This window comes from Phoca vitulina, unplaced genomic scaffold (assembly GCF_004348235.1).
Source record: "Phoca vitulina isolate PV1807 unplaced genomic scaffold, GSC_HSeal_1.0 scaffold2, whole genome shotgun sequence".
NCBI classification, from domain to species: Eukaryota; Metazoa; Chordata; class Mammalia; order Carnivora; family Phocidae; genus Phoca; species Phoca vitulina.
In genome coordinates this window covers 89603880-89627281 of record NW_022589705.1, presented here as the reverse complement: position 1 = coordinate 89627281, position 23402 = coordinate 89603880, and the positions used below count along the sequence as shown (strand labels likewise).

The 23402-nt window shown below is 37.4% G+C and overlaps 1 protein-coding gene across 3 annotated transcripts in view; it reads left to right on the top strand.

Moving 5' to 3' along the window:
• SPEN (spen family transcriptional repressor) overlaps nt 1-23402 on the top strand; it is a 104979-nt gene that overhangs the window by 32585 nt on the left and 48992 nt on the right. For all 3 annotated transcript variants that reach the window (XM_032392991.1, XM_032393009.1, XM_032393001.1), the window contains exons 2-3: nt 4921-5241; nt 8320-8796. In XM_032392991.1, coding sequence (XP_032248882.1) covers nt 4921-5241; nt 8320-8796 — 798 coding nt within the window. The remainder of the gene's footprint in view (nt 1-4920; nt 5242-8319; nt 8797-23402) is intronic.

Below are 23402 nucleotides of genomic sequence, written 5' to 3'. Positions count from 1 at the left end.
TCACTGAAATTATATTCTTCAAGGAACTGCTAAGGACTGTCAGTGCTTATTATATAAATTGTCCATTGTGGGTTTTTTTTTTTTTAAGATTTTTTTTTTTTTTTTAAGTAATCTTTAGGGGCACCTGGGTGGCTTAGTTGGTTGAGCGACTGCCTTTGGCTCAGTCATGATCCCAGGGTCCTGGGATTGAGCCCCACATTGGGCTCCCTGCTCGGTGGGGGGCCTGCTTCTCCTTCTCCCTCTGCTGCTTCCACTGTTGGTGCTCTCCTGCTTTCTCATTCTGTCAAATAAGTAAATAAAATCTTAAAAAAAAAAAAAAATCTTTACACCCAACATGGGGCTCAAACCCACAACCTCAAGATCAAGAGTCACAGGCTCCACCGAATGAACCAGCCAGGCGCCCCTAAATTGTCTGTTGTTGAAAGGAGGCCAAACATTTCACCAAACCTGGCATTATTTTGGGTAATTTTTTTTTTTTTTTAAGTTGGCTCCCCCAACGTGAGGCTTGAACCCAGGACCCTGAGATTAAGAGTTGAATGCTGTACCGACTGAACAAGCAGGCACCCTTATCTTGGATAATTTTTAAATTGAATCTTAAAAACTTAGAATACAGTGTATGTTGATCAATTTAATATTTTTTAATGTTGAACATTTTGACCAAACAAGCCAATTTAGTATTGTTTCTTTACTGTGTTTTTGAAGACAAACCTATTAAATAGTTATGTACTGCAGCTTGTAGCAGTCGAACACAATTTCTTAGCTTTCTGTTCTCATTTATTTTAAACTTAGGTTCTCTTAATTCTTGAGAAATTATAAATGAGTTAACTTAATCACATAACTAGTGACCGTGTAATTTTAGAAATTGATATTTTCTGTATGTTACTGGAAAATATTCCATAGGTTCTCTGAAAACCTGTATGTATCTAAGGCTCGATGTTGTTGAAAAGGAAATATTACCTAATTGTGGTTTGATTCCTTTTTAACTACTAAATGTCAGATAAATGTTTCATCTTGAATACTTGAAAACTGTAGGAAATGTGTTATTTTGGAAAGAGTAGACAAAATCAGGACATCACCTTTACCAGCTGAGTTTTCATGGATATGAAGAGTTAGACACTGCTTTTTTTTTTTTTAATTTGGGAGTTTCCAGTCTTCTCAGTATAGAAGAGTAATGTAGAGTTGTAATACTCGATGGAGTTCTCCTTTGTTGAATTGGAAGATAAATTTATGTCTTGTTTCTGAAGTGTGCTCTCCTTATATAAAAATGATAGAGATGGTAAGCCCGCCCTTCTGAGGAAGGGAGCATGATTTGACTTTATTTTATACCCATAATCTATGGAATGATTATTTGGTAATTAATAATCAATGCATAGTATTGTATTTAACTCTTTGTTATTCAGGACATAAGCTTAAACATTTGTTTTCCCCGTATTATTCTTTGGCTAACTGAATTTTTGGTGGGGAGTTGCTTCCCTTTGCTGCTTCACTCTTTTTTTTTTAATTAACTAATTAATTATATTTTATTTTATTTTTTAAAGATTTTATTTATTTGACACAGAGACAGAGTGAGCACAAGCAGGGGGAGTGGCAGGCAGAGGGAGAGGGAGAAGCAGGCTCCCCACAGAGAAGGGGGAGCCCGATGTGGGACTCAATTCCAGGACTCTGGGATCATGACCTGAGCCGAAGGCAGTCATTTAACCAACTGAGCCACCCAGGCGCCCTAATTTATTTTAGAGAGCGAGCACAAACTCGTGCAGGCATGGGGGAGGGGCAGAGGGAGATGGAGAGAATCTCAGGCAGACTCCCCTCTTGGGGCTCCATTCCACGACCCTGAGATCATGACCTGAGCTGAAATCAAGAATCAGATGCTTAACTGACTGAGCCACCCAGGCGCCCTTCTTTTTTTTAATAGAAAAACCTATGCAGGGGCGCCTGGGTGGCTCAGTTGTTAAGCGTCTGCCTTCAGCTCAGGTCATGATCCCAGGGTCCTGGGATCGAGCCCCACATGGGGCTTCCCTCTCTCTCTGCCCCTGCTTGTGTTCCCTCTCTCGCTGTGTCTCTCTCTGTCAAATAAATAAAAATCTTTAAAAAGAAAAAGAAAAACCTATGCAACCTTCCATTTAGTGATAAACTTTGTAGGTGTGGGTGTGGTAAAATATGCATAATATAACATTCATTTTAACCATTTTTAGGTATACAACTCAGTGGTGTTAAGTACATTCATGGTGTTATATATAACCATTACCACTATCTATTTCTAGAATTTTTTCATCCCATACAGAAATTCTATACCCATTAAGCAATAACTCCCCATTTCCCCATTTGTCTCTGCTCCTCCTAACCTCTATTCTACTTTCTGTCTCTATGAATTTGCCTATTCTAGATACCTCATATAAGTGGAATCATAAACGAATTGTCCTTTTGTGTCTGGCTTATTTCATTTAGGGTGGTGTTTTAAATAATTTTTATCCATGTTGTGTCATATACCAAACTTCGTTTATTTTTATGTCTTAATATACTATCCCATTATACGTATATTTCACATTTTGTTTATTCATTCATTGGTAGACACTAGGGTTGTTTCCATCTTTTGGCTGTTGTAAATAATGCTGCAGTGAACACTGGTGTACACATATCTATTTGAGCCCCAGTTTTCACTTCTTAAGGAGTGGAATTGCTGGATCATATGATAATTCTATGCTTAACTTCTTGAGAAAATGCCAAACTTTTCCACAGTGGCTGCACGATTTTATAGTTCTACTAGATCTGCACTGGATTTCAAATTTTTCTGCATTCTTGTCAATACTTGTTCTTTTCTTCCTTTTTTTTTTTTTCTGCCTTAAATAGTCATCCTAGTGGATGTGAAGTGGTATCTCATTGTGGTTTTAATTTGCATTTCCCTAATGACTAATAATTTTAAGCAGATTTTCCTGGGTTTATCTGCCATCTGTGTGTCTTTGTTGAAGTGTTTTGCCTATTTAAAAATGGGTTGAATTATAAGATTTCTTATACTCTGGATACAAGTCCTTTGTCAGATACAGTAGAAGGTATTGTTTAATGTTTGTATGGAAAAAAAAAGAACTATTCCAATTTCTATCAGATTTTTTCCAAATTAAAAAAGATCCTGTCATTAATTCAGTATCAACAAATAATTTTGTTACTTCTAGTTCAGTTGCCTGATAAAACAGAATTTTAGGATTATGTTTCCCTTGCGAGAGGTATAACTTATACTAGAGAATGTAAAGAGAAAAGTTCTGCTTTCTGATTATGTCAGCTCCAGGAGAAGTGTAAAATTATGATTTTGGTTTGTCAGCAAATAAGAATGCTATATTTAAAATTGCTGTGCCTGCCTTTCTAAAATGCCAGATATAAGTGCATAAAGCATAGTTAACTCCTAATGAAATTCATAGAATTTTCATGACTTTTAAAATTCCAAATCAGTGTATTTCTTACATATATCTTCCAAATATAAAAGGTGCCCTAAAATTTTTCTTTACAGACATATCAAGCATTTTTTTTTAATAAAAATGGGAACATAGGGTCTATCAAAAGATTTTCTCAAATTTATTAATTTAAATGAAAAACAATTTTAAGTGTACCTAAATTATAAATTTTAGTAGTTTTAACCTCCTGGAAAAAACTAAATAGCAGAAAACTGCATTAAAAAATTAGACTGTTGGGGTGCCTGGGTGGCTCAGTTGGTTGGGCGACTGCCTTCGGCTCAGGTCGTGATCCTGGAGTCCCGGGATCGAGTCCCACATCGGGCTCCCTGCTCAGCAGGGAGTCTACTTCTCCCTCTGACCCTCCCCACTCTCATGCTCTCTCTATCTCATTCTCTCTCTCAAATAAATAAATAAAATCTTAAAAAAAAAATAAAAGACATTTAAAAAAAAAAAAAAAATTAGACTGTTGGGCACCTGAGTGGCTCAGATGGTTAAGCATCTGCCTTTGGCTCAGGTCATGATCCAGGGTCCTGGGATTGAGTCCTGCATTGCGCTCCCTGCTCAGCAGGGAGCCTGTTTCTCCCTCTGCCTCTCTCTCTCTTTCTCTCTCTGTCTCTCATGAATAAATAAAAATCTTAAAAAAAAAAATTAGACTGTTGGGGCACCTGGGTGGCTCAGTCGCTTAAGTGTCTGCCTTTGGCTCGGGTCATGATCTCAGGGTCCTGGGATCGAGTCCTGTGGTGGGCTCCATGCTCAGCAGGTAGTCCTCCCTCTGCCCCTCACCCAGCTCATGCTTTCTCTCTCTCGGATAAATAAAATCCTTAAAAAATTATTTTTTTTTAATAGTGTGTTACTTCAAATGGACACACAAAATACTTGGATTTATTTTACCTTCAAGTAAAGATTGTGGAATCATCTCATTTTTTCAGTAAGATCATTTTCACTTAATGAGTTAAATTAAAATGAAATCTGTAAAATAACTGTATTTAGTTATAATTTTCAGTTAAATAAACATTTTTAAAGATTTCTAAGTAACATTGAACGATCTTAGGTTTAGTAACCTTTTTTAGAATGTAAAAATTCATAAAACTTCTGAGAGATTCATTTCAGCTAAGGGTTCTTAAAAGGTGAAAAGTAATTTAGTAAATATTTAAGAAGTGAGAGTAATAAAATGGTTAAAACATTTGTAAATTTTGGGGGACCTGGCTGGCTGGTTCGGTAGAGCATGTGACTCTAGATCTCAGGGCTCATGAGTTCAAGCCCCACATTGGGTGTAGAGCTTACTTTAAAAAAAAATTTGTAAATTTTGCCCCAAGAAAGAAAAATGTGAATGTAAAAGCCATCTTAAGTGTCACTTTGTAACCCCTCCCACATACATAGATAATGTAAATTGTCTAAAAATAAGAAACACATTTTCAAAAACTGTTCTTGGAAAATTATTGTTATGCAACAATAATGTTGGTTTTATTTTTTCCAGATATGGCCGTGTGGAAAGTGTCAAAATTCTCCCCAAGAGGGGATCTGAAGGAGGAGTGGCTGCCTTTGTGGATTTTGTGGACATCAAAAGTGCACAGAAAGCTCACAACTCAGTCAACAAAATGGGAGATAGAGACCTACGCACGGATTATAATGAACCAGGCACCATTCCGAGTGCTGCTCGGGGATTGGATGATACAGTTTCCATAGCATCTCGTAGTAGAGAGGTTTCTGGGTTCAGAGGAGGTGGTGGAGGGCCTGCTTATGGCCCCCCACCATCACTTCATGCACGAGAAGGACGTTATGAGCGGAGACTTGATGGGTAAGTTCCAAGGTTTCTGTAGGCAGGTATTTTGTATTTGATATGGTGAGAAACAGAAACTCATATTTAGGGGCCCCAGATGGATTTAAAGTTTTGGGCATTCTCAATGTTTCCTATTTTGGGTTGGAAACGGAAGTGATTTCTATCCCAGTGGCTGGTATCTTGTGGAATCGTAGAGGATTATTTCCTGCAGCTGGTTGGATATCTACTCCTGAGATATAAAATGGTGGAAGATTTTGTATGGCAGTATCATTTTTGGAGTTACCTGTCTTCTAGAATTAATTATTCCTTCTCTTGGATAATCTGAAGGCCTTCCTTGGATATATCTCTGCTATCTGATGGAGCTATTTGGCTACAGATTTTGTGGTTGTACTATATGGAATATTTCTGGAATATTAGAGCCTACAGATTCTTTTAGAAGTTGATATCTGCTTCTCAATTTTCACTACACAAAGTGTACAAACAAATTGGATTGTCCCCAAAAACCTAGCAGACCATAATGATTCAACCGCTTGGATCCTACAAACAATACTTTAATCTGGAAATCTGTACTTGGATGAAGAAGAGTGAAGGCAATGTTTGATTTTTTCCATTTTGGATCTACACAGTTTCCATGTTGGAATTATACTCCTTGATGGAATGGGAGAAATTTGAGATGATGAATGTTTCTAAATCCTGGAATATAGCCATTCTTTTCTAATTGCTGGAATGTATGGGATGTCATGCAGTCAAGATTCCATTAGCCCAGGGGAAGAGGATTACTATTTTGTTTCTTAAGCAAGTTGCTGTCCAGTTAAAGGTACTTTAGCCTTGAACACATGGTGACGATCAGTTGTGGATACAGCAATCAAAATTGACTGTGCTGGATGGCTACAAAGGTGAACTAATGGGGAGCAACTGTTCCTTCCTCATTTGGTGGAATCATAGAGGATATTTCCTCTTCTGTCAGCTGCCTGATTCCTACTTAGGGCTGGAAATTTTTATGAATGTGGATGAATTTATAATTGTCTACTATCTCAAGAAAGAAGTCTGGGGGTTTGAGAGTTACAGTTTGTCTGGGACTACTTGCTTCCAGTGGAATTATTTTATCTGGTCACTAAGATTTTTTTTTTCCTTATGGTTCATCTAAATATCATTTGACACCCTTGCCCATTAAGAAGGTGGATTACCCCCATAAGAGGGGCCAAAATTGGGGAAGTTATGTTCACAATTCTCTCCCTAGATTTAATTGGGATTATAGGTCGTGTTTCCACACTTGGAAAAGGTTGGTATGTCCTGACCTGTGTATATTAGCCCCTCTCCTAACCCAAGTCAAACTCTCTCTTTTTTCCCCCCACTAACTCTAGAAGTATTTAGTACTAATAGATGAATCAAAGAATAGCTATTAGATTTCAGCCCTGCTAGTTCTTGTGCCTGCCTTCTGTATCTTCCTAAAATATCAGCTGTAGCAGTAATTCTCCTAGAACTATTGCCTATTGCTTCTGTTGTATCGTTAATAACAGCTTTTACCAATTAACATTTGATAGGGTGCTAAATGAATTATTTGTGAAATTTTCTCTTAAGTCTCAAAGGAAACCCTGTTGTTTGTTAGACGTTGAAATACCTATCCAAATGCCAGAAATGTAGCAAATTTAAAAAGGAGAAAGTTATTTAATACATTTAAATAGGAAAGGTATTACTGAATTTTTTGCCATGCCAGTTGCTTTACATCATAGCAGCAAAAAGCAGAAATAGCCTAGGAAGGTATGGTTGCTACTAAGTGAAGTGGTGGGTGAAAGTGAAGATTAGTGCACAGATTTGGATCTATGTATGTATTGGGGACATAGTATTAGTTGTAAGATTTTTGCCAGATATTCTTCACTGGAAAGATTCTAATTTTTCTGTGTTTTTGATGATTTCTTAATCTTTTGATAGAAGATCTGATCCAAAGATAAGGTTGGGAAGAAACCCAATCTCAAGTTGAGATTCAGGTGATGAAATGGTCTTTTAGGAACTCAGGAAATGAGTTCTGGTTTTCTACAAAAGTAGAAGATGTTAAGATTTCTTTATAGGATTAGAATTGGTTTTCAGTATTAACACATAATTGCATGTGTGTAATTGAACATGCAACAATTTTTTGTAACCGTAGGTTGGCAAATATTCATGTCCTACAGAAATATTTTTTTTTTAGGTTAAACCATTGCTGATAGCAACCTTCGAATGAATATCTTAGTTTCCAAAGTTGGCTGATTTCATCAGAGGCAATTTGATTTTAGCTAAAACCTTTGAGAGTATATTTCCTGTAAACATTAAGTATAGACATTAACAAGTAGAATCATAGTTGTTTTAAAAATTATGTGGAATTTGATAGCACCAGGAGATAAAATAATCTTTATTCTTTAATTGAATTTACCATAGAATAGCATGTGTCAATCCAGTATTTTGATAAGTTGTCTTTTTATTTTAAGATTCCATTTCTGTTATTAAATGTGATTGGGCACAGCAGTTTACATAATCTGGTAATTTTTATAATTACTCAAGAAGTCGAAAGTTAATGAGAAAAAGTTACACTTAAAATTTTTTTCTGGACTTCTTTGAAAATGCCCTCTTACTGCTGGGACATACATTGCAATAGGGCTTTCATGTCTGTGTTAAAATGTATTATGGAAATTTTGCCTAAAATAAATTTGTCAAGTAAGTAAAAGTTTGGTATATATTTTAATCAGGTGGAAGTATAGAAAACTTTGATATTAAAATGACAGTCCCTTCTTGTTACATTAAACTGCAAATGAAAAGGAGATGGTATATGTATATTTCTGTACATAAGCCAGAAAATCCCTAATAAAAAGAGCATCTGACTTGCAGAACACTAGTCATGAAAGCCCAATATACACAATGGTTGCTCAGCTGTGAAAATAATTTTTGGAGTTAAGTAAAATGTTAAGCTTAGTAGTGTTTGCTTACTAAGTAGGTTAATGCTGTTTAGCAAATGACAGTTGCAAAGACAGACTGCTGAAATGAATGTTTGCATGACTTGCTTTTAGTTTTGCTTGCCCTTTTCTGATTGAGTAAATATTTTTCCCCCCCTCCTAAATGCAGGGCTTCAGATAACAGGGAGCGTGCTTATGAACATAGTGCCTATGGACACCATGAACGGGGGACGGGAGGATTTGATCGGACAAGACATTACGATCAGGATTACTATAGAGATCCTCGCGAGCGGACTTTACAACATGGGCTCTATTATACTTCTCGGAGTCGAAGTCCAAACCGTTTTGATGCTCATGACCCCCGATACGAACCTAGGGCTCGGGAGCAGTTTACACTGCCCAGTGTGGTACACAGGGATATCTACAGGGATGATATTACCCGGGAGGTACGAGGCAGAAGGCCAGAGCGGAATTACCAGCACAGCAGGAGTCGGTCACCACATTCATCACAGTCTAGAAATCAGTCTCCTCAGAGACTGGCTAGCCAAGCGTCTAGACCTACCAGGTCCCCTAGCGGCAGCGGCTCTAGGAGTAGATCCTCCAGTAGTGACTCAATCAGCAGCAGCAGTAGTACCAGCAGTGACAGGTAGGTTAACAGCTTTTTGTTCTAACAGACGAGCTGTTGAATAAAATGTCACAAATTCTCAACAATTAGTGGTAATGATTTGTAGCATAGTAATATTTTTCAAAGTAAGTAATCTTGGATCATGTATATAACAAGTGAAGAGGCTTTGATTAGTGGGTGGCCATGGAATTCACCATTCTGTCAAGTACCTGCAATTAAGTGATTTGCAAATACTGTTTTGTGCTCCAGATGCTCAATATTAAAATGGCCAAAAGAGTTAGAAAAACGGTAACTTTAGCTGAATGAAGTAAATCCTGTGCCGTGGTATCTCTTTAAAGTTTTTAATTTCTTGGGTGTATAATGTTAACTTCTGTTATTTTGGTTGAAAATTCATAAAAGCCTTTTGTTTCAGGATGTATTGGTGAAATATATTGTTGACACGTCTGTCAGTGACTAAATCAACTTTTGGATACATTTTAACTAATTTTAACATCAAGGTGATAGCCAATTTATAAACTTAAGTAGAAAAGCTTTCTTTAAATGTAGGTTGTAACAGCTGTTCACTAAGGCTGAGTGAACTAATTTCATTAGTTGGGAATTTTTTTTACAAAGGAGTTTTATTCTAAAGATAAAAATAATTTGAAGGTAATCTTAACAGCAAACATCTTAGAAGTTTATCACAGATCTAGGTAGATAGTATAGCTTACTCATTTTATAATCTTGGACAAGTTACTTAAGCTGTCTATGCCTCAGCTTTCTCTTTTGTGAGAATCATGCTTTAAAGTTATTGTGAAGATTAAAATGAAAAAATGTCTTTAAGTGCTTAGCTTGATACCCATATATATTAAATGCTGCCTTCAATAATTGCTAGCTATTATTATTACTGTTTCAGTTATTGGTAGTCTTTAACCATTCCTCATTTCCAGTTATTGTTATTCATCCTATTTATGCCAGATATCCTAGTTTGATATTTGGATGGTGTGCATTTTAAATTTATAGGATACAAAATTTTTGACCTGATTAAAATGCGCAGATTAATGATTTTTGTTTTAGTATTGCCTGCTTAGAATTAATTTAAGAAAAGTAAGTGATCATGTAATTGGGGAAAATTATGTTCTGGCTCCAGTGTTGTAGCTCTGTGACATCGATGAAAACCCTTAACCTCTCGTGAATTTATTTGATATATTGACAAGGTTCATTTGAACTCTATAAGCTGATTATAAAGTCTTGTCATGTCCTGTCTCCTACATAGAATTAAGATACTCAAGTTTTAGTCCTTTTTCCCTAAACCTACCTCATTAAAGGGATACAGTAGCATTCCATTGTGTCAAAACTTACTGAAAAGCCAACCAGTTGTGGAAGTGTTGAAATTGGAGAAACATGATACAGGGCCTTCAGGATGGCATTGTACTTCGGTGGGAGTGATAGTGGTTTGGGATCTGGCTCTTAGCATGTGGGCTCACAAACTTGAACCCAGAGGCCATCTGATTAATTTGATGGAGCTGATCACTGTTTATGTAAGCTAAAGGAACAGTTATATGCTTCTGAATATTTAAAGTCAGAGAGATAACTGCCACAAAGGCAGAATAAGCTTAGAAAATGTACACGGGGACTGAATTACAGTTGTTAAAGATATTTCCTCTTCTGTCAGCTACCTGATTCATGCTTAGCGCTGGAAGTTTTTATGATTTAGGGCTATAAAGGCTATTATGTAGGCCTTTAACAAGAAGAGCTGAATTTTAGCCAGGCAGGGAACATTGTGGGTTGAAGGAACAACCTTAAAGGATACAAATGGAAGAATGTTTTGTGAAAAGCACATAATTTAGAATGACTTAACATTGATAATGATTTTGGGTTTGGTTCTTTATGCAGAGATGAGTGGTTGAAAGATTTTGAGAAGGGAGATAGTTTGAGATCTGTGCTTTAAAAGGGCATCTGGTGACTTAGGAAAGACCGAGATTGTGGTGAGGAGGCTATTTCAGTAGCTTGGAGAAGGAAGTCTTGGACTCTGAGAATGCCTAACTTGGGACAGGTGGAAGAGACATTATGTTAATAATCAGATTATATTGATTTGTGAGAAACAGGTGAACTTTCTGGAGATGGGACTGAGTGACAGGCCTTTGAGTGCTATCCTCTAAGAACAGGACCAGGTCTTCCTTTGTGCACACCATAGAGCCTAGCATATTGTTTTTCTCACAGTACATGTTCAATAAATAGTTGAAACACTTAGATACATTTCTTAGTTAACACAACGGATAAAACAAAAGTAATGTAAATATTAACTAAAAGATTTGGTCGTTACATATTATTGAAGCAAGTACAAGGAAAAAAAATCTTTTGGTGGGCAGAGCATACCCATTATCCCTCGGTTCAGCCTCCCTTTTATCAGATGTCCTCTTTTCCTTTACTATTACGTTGACCTCAGAGTGTAATATTTTGAGATGTTATATAGATTCAGAATGTTCAATTTCCTTTTGGAGGAAATAAGTTCTTTTTTGTAATCTTTAAAGCTTTATGACTGTGAAACTATGACCTTCCAAGTTTTTAAAAAATGTTTCAAATTAGCATCTTATAGTAGATAAAATATAGCTTCGTTCTAGCTATATAGTATAGCTATATAGTATTCTGTCTGCATGACTGACTGGGAAGTTAATCACCCTCCATCCCCCTTAATTGTTGGAGCTTTGGTGAACAGATTCCTAGCAGTGCATTTCCAATGAGTAAACATGGGATTGATAGCATTCTGGTTGTGAACTCTTTATAAATGACACACTTACAGTTTCTGCGTAACTGTTCTCAGTATTTAACTGGTGAGAACTGGGACTTAATGGTATAAACTTTCCTGTGTGCAGCCCTGTGGTGCTGTATGTCTCTTTCTCTGTCATGGTTTAGGGAGTCACTTTTCCTTTCAACAGAAAATTTTAAATGCATATATTCCATAAAAGTATTTATTTTAGGGGCGCCTGGGTGGCTCAGTTGGTTAAGCGACTGCCTTTGGCTCAGGTCATGATCCTGGAGTCCCGGGATCGAGTCCTGCATTGGGCTCCCTGCTCAGCAGGGAGTCTGCTTCTCCTTCTGACCCTCCCCCCTCTCATGTTCTCTCTCTCTCTCTCTCTCATTCTCTCTCTCAAATAAATAAATAAAATCTTTAAAAAAAAAAAAAAGGTATTTATTTTAAAAGCCCTGATTTTGAACATACTGTATTTCTGTAGTTTCCTATCATTGGGTTTCTTTTTCCTGTCACGTTAATGAATTTTCTGTAATACAGGTTAAAGGAATTTAATTTATTGAATTTAAATTAGTTCATAAACTTTCCCAATATCTTAAAGTAGTTTTTGACTGTGCTTTGTTTCCCAGTTGTTTACTTTGATCACACCCAAAGATGATTGGGCTGGCTTAGGGTCCCTGAACTTGGATGGGGAAAATTACATCTTTTCACTAGTAACCTGTAACTGAAATTAAGTATTGCCTCCCATTATTAAAGTAGGCAACAAAAAACAGTAGTATTGACAGTATGAGTTACTTTGTTACCAGTATAAATCCACAGGTAATTTATTATAGTTGCAGATATCTCACAATGGGGTTTCTAGTCATTACTGGGAAGTAGTTAATTAAACTCAATGTTAAGTATTGTAATTTAATGTTAATGAAAACATATCACAAAAATTTAAATATTTTAATAACTGCATCAATATAATTGGTTTCCCTTTTATTCCTATTTATTTTACTTTATGCATTTAGAAACATTATTCTGGAAAGTGGTGCATAGACTTCACCAGACTGCTGAAAAGATATCCTGGCCGTCCTTGATTTTATACTCAATAGAGGTTTACTGAATGAATGGGCGGGGGGGAAATGGATGAAAGGGGGTAAAGGGAGAGAGTTAAGATTTGGATAATCCTAAACCTGTTCTTATTCTGTTCCCTCCTATTCAATAGGTTACTTCTCTAAATCTCTTTTTAGTCTAAAGTTGACTTTTGAGTTTACATTCAGCCATCTAGTTAACAAATATTGTTTTTGTGTGTACCAAATTTATGGAGTAAGATAGGTTGTATGGAGCCCCAAGAATAGAACCAGTTTATTTATTTTTATTATTTTTTTAAGTTTATTATTATTTTTTTGTAATCTCTACATCCAGTGTGGGGCTTGAACTCTTGACCCCGTGATCAAGAGTTGGATGCTCTTCTGAGCCAGCCAGGCACCCCAAGAATAGAAGTAGTTTAAACATTTGCAATGGCTAAGCCAAAATAGAAAAACTACATATTTGTCTAATTAAGAGCTAACATGTATTTATATTAATCTTGGTGTCTATGGCTAGTGCATCTTTCCAGCTTTCCAAAAGCAGCTTCATCTCCCTTAAAAGCTTTCTGGGCTATGGTCATCCTTTTCTTTTTCGTTCTTCTGAACCCTTTTGGCTTGTCTGTCTAAATATGTCTGGTAACTACAGATTGTTTTTCTCACAAAAATAGGTCTTTAGGTGGAAGCAAAATGAATGTAGTAATAAGCAAGGGTAACTACATGAAAATAACTGTAGTAAGTGACATTTCATTGTCTCTTTGTGACTTTTGGTAAGCCATGTGGCATTAAATCATGCTTAGTTACCCGTTTGAATAAATCAGAATTTCTTTTCTTTTTTTGGGGGGGGGGGAGCGAGCAAGAGAGAGCACATGTGAGCCTGGGGAGGGGCAGAGGGAGAAGGAGATAGAATCTCAAGCAGACTCTCCACTAAGTTTGGAGCCCAGTGTGGGTCTCAGTCTCGCAACCCTGAGATCTTGACCTGATCTGAAATCAAGAGTTGGACACTTAACCAACTTGAGCCACCCAGGCACCCTGAATCAGAGTTTAGAGCAAGCTTTCTACATATAGATTTTTAAAATTAGAATAAGTTGATTTAGAAAATATTTGATGAAATTTCATGTGTTTTTTGGTATAGTTAATTATATTACTAGAATTTCTTTTATACTGTCATGATTGGAAGATTTTTTTTAAAGTAGGCTCCATGCCCAATGTGGGATTTAAACTCATGACCCAGAGCTCAAGAGTTGTATGCTCTACCGATTGAGCAGCCAGGGGCCCCCATAATTGGAAGATTTAAGGAAGAAGCTTGGGGACAGGGGAGAGAGAGACAGACATTCTCTTTTTCTTACTTCCAGGGCAGGAAAACTGACATTTGAAATAGCCTTTGTGGTGTTTATTTAAAGTAACAAGAAAAGCATATGGATCTTCAAGCAATCAACTTTTCAGCACTGATGCTCTATTAAGATGTGGTGTGATTTATGCAAAGGCCCATCTCTTGTTTAATGTCTTAGCTTTGCAGTTGGAATACTTTACTTCTTATTGAAAGGGAAGTGAAAAATAGTTTTTTTGGGGGGGCACCTGGGTGGCTCAGTCATTAAGCGTCTGCCTTTGGCTCACGTCATGATCCCAGGGTCCTGGGATCAAGCCCCGCATCGGACTCCATGCTTGGCGGGAAGCCTGCTTCTCCCTCTACCACTCCCCCTGCTTGTGTTCCCTCTCTCACTGTGTCTCTCTGTCAAATAAATAAATAAAATCTTTAAAAAAAAATATATATATATATATATAAAAAAAAATTTTTTTTAATTTTATTTGAGAGACAGAGAGACCAATCTAGAGAGAACATGAGTGGAGGAGGGAGGGACAGAGGGAAAGGGAGAAGCAGGCTCCCTGCTGAGCAGGGAGCCCGATGTGGGGCTCCATCCCAGGATTCCGGGATAATGACCCGAGTGAAAGGCAGATGCTTAACTGACTGAGCCACCCAAGCGCCCCTGAAAAATACTTCTTATTGCTAGTATTATTTGTAGAACTTGTTTGTATATTTCTTTTATATTTTTTTAGTAAATTATATCAAAGTTGACCATAGCCCTACTCATTTTTTTTAATGATAGACCATTTAACATTATTTTACCTGAATTATATTTAAACAGTAATTAGCATCTTGAGCAGATCCTGGATTTTTACAACAGATAATAGTTAAAAGGAATCTAATGGACATATTTTTTCTGTAAAGATCAGTTCTGCTAGTTATTTTGTGAACAATCAAGACATTATAGATTATAGTTTCTTAGAGGGGGAATTTTATTCAAATAACCTTTTGTCTATGATTTCAAGAGGAGGTTTGCAGTTATTTATTTAAGGAGAGAGAACTTACTTTCAGGTTCATGTAGAAAATTTTCCAGGCAACCCTCTCAGGTCGTCTCCCTCTTTGGGAGCTTTGTACTATTGCTCATTAAACTTTGCTTTACTGTCACTCAATTTAAAAAGAAAAAAAAAAAGAAAATTTTCCAAAATTGCTGTCATCTTGCAGGCTTGTGAAAGATTATGGATGAGGCTGATAAGGTGAGAGGGAAGCCTTTGGGATTGGTGGTGTTACATGTATCACATGTACCTTCCATTTCTCTTATTTTACAAGTATGCTTATTTAGAATGTTGATTTGGGGAAGGAACACTCATTTTATTACCTGACTATCCAGTTTGCCATGATATATATAATGTGCTGGAAACTGTCAGATATGGAAGTAGTTTTAATACATATATGAAGTAAAAGTGGTTTTTTTTGAAGATTTTATTTTATTTTTTTAAGATTTTATTTGTTTGGGGGCGCCTGGGTGGCTCAGTTGGTTAAGCGTCTGCCTTCGGCTCAGGTCATGATCCTGGAGTTCCAGGATCGCATCCCGCATCGGGCTCCCTGCTCAGCGGGGAGTCTGCTTCTCCCTCTGACCCTTCTCTCTCTCTCAAATAAATAAATAAAAAATCTTAAAAAAAAAAAAAAGATTTTGTTTGAAGGATGCCTGGTGGCTCAGTCGGTTAAGCATCTGTCTTCGGCTCAGGTCATGATCCCAGGGTTCTGGGATCAAGTCTTACATCAGGCTCCCTGCTCAGTGGAGAGTCTGCTGCTACTTCTGCATGCTGCTCCCCCTGCTTGTGCTCTCTCGCTCTCTCTCTGACAAGTAACTAAATAAAATCTTTATTTAAAAAAAAAAAAAGATTTTATTTGTTTGAGACAGAAAGGGAGGACATGAGAGGGGGGAGAGGGGCAGAGGGAGAGGAAGAGCGAGAAGCAGACTCCCCACTGAACAGGGAGCCCAACATGGGGCTTGAACCCAGGACCCTGGGATCATGACCTGAGCTGAAGGCAGATGCTTAACAGAATGAGCCACCCAGGCGCTCCTAAAGATTTTATTTTTAAGTAACCTCTACACCCACATGGGGCTCAAACTCATGACCCTGAGATCAAGAGTCACATGCTCCACTGACTGAGCCAGCCAGGTGCCCCAAAAGTCAGTTTTCTTAAGTGTTAAAGGAATTAATAATCAGCAGTTTGTTGGTGATTGTTGTAATGTTTATTTTTTTTTTAAAGATTTATTTATTTATTTTAGAGAGCAAGCATGAGCAGGGGGAGGGGCAGAGGGAGAGGCAGAAGCAGACTCCCCGCTGAGCAAGGAGCCCCACACAGGCCAGATCCCACGACCCTGAGACCATGATCCGAGCTGAAATCAAGAGTTGGACGCTCAACTGACTGAGCCACCCAGCCGCCCCTGTTGTAATGTTTAATCATAAAAACACATTTGTCTGAGTTTTTAATCCTCAAAAATGATGTCTTGTCTATAATAACAAATAGGCAAGTAGTTTCTGGATTTAGTTGGAAATAAAATTTGGTTCTGTTGGACTGTGATTCCTTATTCTGAGATATATTTAGGGGCACAAAAATAGAAAAAAAATTTTTTAAAAGATTTTATTTATTTATTTTACAGAGAGAGACATAGCAAGAGAGGGAACACAGGCAAGGGGACTGGTAGAGGGAGAAGCAGGCTTCCTGCAGAGCAGGGAGCCCGATGTGGGGCTCGATCCCAGGATCCTGGGATCATGACCTGAGCCAAAGGCAGATGCCCAATGACTGAGCCACCCAGGCGCCCCTAGAAGAAATTTTTTTAACAGAAGAAAGTCACTACCACTACAAGTAATGCCTTTTCATCTCAGGGAAAAAATGATAACAACAAATCAAACCATATTTGGGAAATTGGTGTTTAGAAACCATGATTTTTTCCCCCTAGCTCTTTTGTTTGTAGCTGTGTAGGATTGAAGTGAGAGTAGAAATTAAGTTGGTTTTATTGCATAATACCAACCTTTCTCCTCTTTGCTACTCTTTATACCTGTCAGTTTGAGATGATCACTTAAATTGAAAAGAGATTTTTTTGTTCTTTGAGTGTGTAAAGAGAAGATACCTATGCACAGAAACCATTGAAACATAAACTATGCCAACTAAAATGTAAAAATAGATGATTAGATGTTTATTGATTTGGGGATAACTGGTGAAGTATGTTTTGGGAGCGTTCAGAGGACTTTGAAGGAGGAACAGTAGAGGTTTATCTAAGCTTTTAAGAAGCCAAAGTTAAGGATAATAAATATTATTAGGAGGGATGTTTCTTTATCTTTTGCCCCTTATAAAATGAAAATATTTGCACGCTTATTTTAAGTCTAAGTAAAATACCATTTTAATGCATTTTAAATAGCTGATTTATTTCTGGGTTTCACAACCATTCTTAGCCTGTTTTATTATTTTGCACTTCTGCCTCCTTTTTACTTTTTTAGACAGCTGAAATTATCTTAGATTTTAAAAGGAAGACTGTCTTGCTGAAAGTCAGTATTGTAAATAAAATGTATTCATTGCTCTATTTCCAACCATTAAATAAAGGTTTGTTTTTTTGTTTTTTTTTTAAAGATTTTATTTATTTGTTTGAGAGAGAGAGGGAGAGAGCACAAGAGGGAGGAGGGTCAGAGGGAGAAGCAGACTCCCTGCTGAGCAGGGAGCCCGATGCGGGACTCGATCCCAGGACTCCAGGATCATGACCTGACCTAAGGCAGTCGTTTAACCAACTGAGCCACCCAGGTGCCCCATTAAATAAAGTTTTTATCTTGAAATTTGCAACTCTTATTTGTGATGAAATTAAATAAAAGCCACCTGGTGGTTTCATTGACTTTATGACTATTCTCCTTGAAATATTGGTATCTAAGTTCTCTTTTTTGTTTCATAGAAAATTTATTTTTTCTCTTTTATTGAAGTACAGTTGACAGGTATCAAAGTTCTTTAAAAAGCTACCCACTTGGAGGGAGAAGGGTTAGGGGGGAAAACGAGAACAGCAAGCAAATTAGTGTGTCTGCAATCCTGGAGAAAACTATTAGATTTAAAATATACAAAGCCTCCCCATATTTTGAGTAGCTCCCTTAAATACCATACTTTCCAGAAGATTGAACATTTGTTCATTCCCTCTTAAATCAGTTTTGGGGCTGTTGAGCAGCATGGAATAAGTGTTTGGCAGTGTGTGCTTTGGAGGGTACACCCCGATGAATGTGTGTGTGTAATTATGTATCTATATGTGTGTTTATGTATATATGTATTAGTAGTAGCTTTTTCCATTCCCGCCAGCAGTTGAAGAGTCTATATTTTTGAATTTTATTTTGGAGGCAATAAGCTACACAACCTTCTGTCTTTTGGAGTCATATTAGCTAGCCAAGCCTTTTTAATGCTAAATATGGAAAATGGAGGTGTTTGCTTTCTGATTACTCTGATGGGCTTAACTTCCATTGTGGAGATCTATAAGTAGATCGATTTCCTTTCTGGTTTTCCTCTTTTTGTCAAGTACAAGCATTTCAGGAAGGCTTTCCATAGGTAATAGGTGGTGTCAGCATTAGGGTTCTGTATGGAATAGGCAGTTTTGGAAACAAGTGCTAGGCTGATCCATATTTGCTCTGTACTGGAGAATCTGGCTTTCACTTGAGATTCCCTGCTGCTAGGGAAATGAGAACAAGGTAGACTTAATGCGGAGAGCAAATGAGGAGAACTCATTGTATGCTGCCTCGGCAGCCAGTGTGTCTGAATATTGTGGGGAAAGCTAAGAATTGCTTGTTTGTGAGTCAAACCAGCCTAAACTGGAATCATCCAGTTTGAGTTGGCCGCTTGCCACCTCCCAGAGGCTTCCTTATTTTGCCAGAGTTTCTGCCCAGCCCTCAGCCCAGGGGGTGGGGCGGGGACCAGGCAGGCGACTGCGCTGGGACTGGACAGGCAGTGGGGAGGAGCGGGCTGTGGAGTGGCTGCCAGTTAACCCCGGTTCGTTCCTAGGGGGAGGCATTTCAGATACAGTAAGTTTAAGACTAGAAGCTGGTGTGAACTCTATTTCCAGTGCATCTTTACTCTATTACTCCCTTGCTTTCCCTGTAACTTTTTGTTTTCTGTCCTTTAAAAGCCAAGGCTTGAAAAACAGTGTCTGGCATACCATTGTTTGGGTGCATAATAACATGGTTTGCACTTGGTGATAATTTACTACCAAAAATTTGGGGTGCCTGGATGGCTCGTCAGTTGAGTCTCGTATTCTTGATTGATTTCGGCTCAGGTCTTTGATCTCGGGATCATGAGATCCAGCCCCATGGCTCCACCCTCAGCCCAGAGTCTTCTGGAGATTGTCTCTCTGCCCCTCCCCCCGCTTATGCTCTCCTTCCCTCCCTCTCTCTCAAATAAATTTTTAAAATCTTTTTTTTATTTTGTTTTTTTAAAGATTTTATTTATTTATTTGACAGAGAGAGACACAGCGAGAGAGGGACACAAGCAAGGGGAGTGGGAGAGGGAGAAGCAGGCTTTCCGCGGAGCAGGGAGCCCGATGCGGGGCTCGATCCCAGGACCCTGGGATCATGACCTGAGCCGAAGGCAGACGCTTAACGACTGAGCCACCCAGGTGCCCCAAAATCTTTAAAAAAAAGAATTTATTATCAAAAATTTAATTTCCAAAGTTCCCCAGGAATTTTGCTTTTAGTTAAATTAGTGTTTTTGAAGTGACAAACTGTCCCTCCCTTACCCTTTTTCATTCTTTCCATTTAGGTTGTGCAGGGGTTTGTTTTGGTTTGATCTTAAATGGAAGAAATGAAAATAGAGTTGGGGGTAAACTTGTGACTCCGTGTCTTGTGAGTTTTAATCTTGAAGTAAATTTTTTTTTGAAGTGGATTTTTTTTAAACGTTGCTTTCAAATTAACAAAAAGTAATTCAGATTAAAATCCTAAACAACAAATTTTAAAATAAAAAAAAACTGTCCTGAATTTTGTTTAACTTGGAGGCAAACTCTTTAAAAAAAAAAAATTATGCTTAAATTGCAAATTGTTAGTGTCATGGCTACTTTGTGCATATAAAGAACCTCTTAGCTTTCTTTGAGAAATAAGGGAATTAAGTGATTAAACATGGCCTAATTCCTGATCAGAGAATACCCAGAAGTCACTAAGCCACAAATAAAAGAGTACATTTATTTTTGTCTTTGTGGATGCCAGGGCTGTATAGAAAATGGAAATTTCCATAACCTTGCTTATGTTCCAGACTTTTGGAATGAGATTGAAACTTCTGTTAGTCTCTGTTACTTACGGTAGAAATTTACAGAGCAATTTTGGTGTTCTTCTCTTTTATCTTTTTTGAGTTGTTTACATTTGGAGGTCATTCTCAGAAACTCTGGTATAATTTCACCCTGCCCTGAATAAGGGATCATCCATCACAGATATAAAGGAAAATGTGGTAGTCTTACTTTAAAGTTAAAATCTTATTTTAAACATTACCATTTTCTGAAGCTCAGAATTAGCCAAGATTTTATTACAGGTACCGTCCCCTATTTTTTTTTTTCATTTGTGTCTTAGAGTATAAACTAAATGATTGCCTTTATTTATAAAGGGTAGTTTTGTGATTGCTTCTCTTGTGAGAAAGTAGAGCAGCCTCTGGTAATTTATTTACTTAAAAAATCTTGTGGTCATTCATTAAATTAGATGCTACTAGAGTTGACTGTTGCTAGAAATTGTATAAAGTGACCTCTATAGAACATCTTCCTAGATCCACTTTGTTGAATGGATGAATTTCCTCTTTCCAGATAGATAAAATATTAAGTGAAATTTATATATATATTTTAAAGATTCTATTTACTTATTTGAGAAGAGAGCACACATGTATGAGCAGGGTGAGAGGCAGAGGGGCAGAGAAACTCTCAAGCAGACTCGGTGCTGAGCTCGGAGCCTGATGCGGGGTTCGATCCCATGACCCTGAGATCATGATCTGAGTCAAAACTGAGAGTTAGACGCTCAACCGACTGGGCCACCTAAGTGCCCCTAAGTAAAATACATTTTAACATTAACTTTGCAAAATAGAGTTGGTTTCTCCTAAGAATCTGAGTCATACTCTAAAAATTTTTCTTGATATAGATGAGATTAGAACTATATGCTACTATGCGGGTAGTAAAATATATTCATAGAATCAGGTGGGAAGACATTATATAGCTCAATAAAATAGGGTTGGACATTTTTAGAGTTTGGCTTAGTTAATCATTGAGTTTTTTCTTAATGTCATAAATTAAAAACTTTTTTAAAAAACAATGTGTGAATTGTTGGTAAAATCCTGAACAAGGGGTGGTGGGTATGTTTTGTTTTAAATTATCAACAAAGATAGTTTTTGAAGTATAAAGTGGTAGGTATCCTCGAACTATAAGGTCCACTTTGTCTGTTAATTCTGTACTTTTCTTTCTTTTTTTTTTTTTTAAAGATTTTATTTATTTATTTGAGAAAGAGCACGAGCAGGGGGAGAGGGAGAAGCAGATTCCCCCTGAGCAGGGAGCCCGATGTGGGACTCCATCCCAGGACTCTGGGATCATGACCTGAGCCAAAGGCAGACACTTAACTGACTGAACCACCCAGGCGCCCCTAATTCTGTACTTTTAAAGTGGAAATTTACGCCTTTAAGATTCGTTTTGCTCACTTGTTCGAGCTATCTGGAATTATATAATGAGAAATATTTGTGGCTTTATCAAGATAACACCCTGGCATTAGTTTTTTGTAATGGTTTTTATATATGCTATAACAATTATTTTAAAATCAAACCTCTAAAGTGTGGGGAACCTGGGTGGCTTAGTCGGTTAAATGTCTGAATCTTGGTTTCGCCTCAGGTCATGATCTCAAGGTGTGAGATTGAGCCCCCAGTCAGGCTCCAAGCTCAGCATGGCATCTACTTGAGATTCCCCCCCACCCCACCCCCTGCCCCGCCCCGCCCCTCCTATTTGTGCGTGTTCTCTCTCTCTCTCTCTCTCTCAAATAAGTAAGTCTTAAAAACAGTAACAAAAAACCACAAAACCTCTCAAGTGTTATCTGTCATAAATGGCATTTCTCTTTAAGGATTCTCATGCCTTTAACATGGTCTTTTTTTTAAGGTTTTTGTTAAAGATTTTATTTGAGAGAGAGAGAATATGAGCAGTGGGGAGGGGCATAGAGAGAAGCAGACTTCCAGCTCAGCAGGAAGCCTGATGTGGGGCTTGATCCCAGGGCCCTGGGATCATGACCTGAGCCGAAGGCAGAGGCTTAACTGACTGAGCCATCCAGGTGCTTATTAACATGGTCTCTTATTTAACAGGTGATATGTTTGTTTCTTGAGGAGCTTTTTGGTTCTATACCTAGGTTTCTCAGTACTGTCTACTGGCCACATGTGGCTCAGTACTGTCTACTGGCCACATTGAGCACTTGAAATTTGGCTAGTCTTTATACCAGTACTGATCTTTGCTATAACATGGATGAACCTAGTGATTGCCTAGGAATGGGGGTGGAAAAGAATGGGGAGTGACTGCTAATAGGTATGAGGTTTCTTTTGGGGGGGATGCAAATGTACTAAAGTTATATTATTATGATTGTATAACTCCATAAATATACTAGAAATCATTAATAGTATACTTTAAAATGGGTCAGTTTTCTGGTGTGAAAGTGCATCTCAATAGAGCTATTAAAAATACTGAGTTTTGGGCGCCTGGGTGGCTCAGTTGGTTAAGCAACTGCCTTTGGCTCAGGTCATGATCCTGGAGTCCCTGGATCCAGTCCCGCATTGGGCTCCCTGCTCGGCAGGGAGTCTGCTTCTCCCTCTGACCCTCCCCCCTCTCATGTGCTCTCTCTCTCTCATTCTCTCTCTCTCAAATAAATAAATAAAAAATAAAAAATCTTTAAAAAAAATAAAAATACTGAGTTTTGAAGATGTAGCAAAAAAAGTATTAATAATTTTTATGTTGACTCCATGTTAATATTTTGAGTATATTACATTAAATATATTATTAAAATTCACTGTTTCTTTTTACTTTTTAACAGTGTGACTAAAAAGTTTCAAATTTTGGTTTGTATTATAATAACTTCTATTGGCTAGCACTGTTCTAGAATTAAGCTCTGTTAAGATTGTAATGTCATGAAGTAATTTGTGCATCTGTTTAATGCTTTTCATTCTGTTTAATAAATAAAAACAATATATTCTTTTTATTTTAATTCCAAGACCCATCTATTCTCTCTGCAGTTATGGATTAATGGAAAAGGTTCTTGGGACTTGTGAGCCTAAAATATAGACTGAACTACTTTCAGATTCCATCTTTAACAAATTTCGTATTGGTCAGGTTAAAGTGCATGTTGATTCCTAGGGTGGCCAAGGGAATATTTCAGCTTTTGAAAAATTTAAATATCTAAGCCTCCAAATAGTTTAATTCCCCAAGAAGAAAATTAAATCATTTTAACCAGAGTAATTTTTTTATAATTAAAAAAAAAATCCTTAAGCTGAAAGTAAGTTT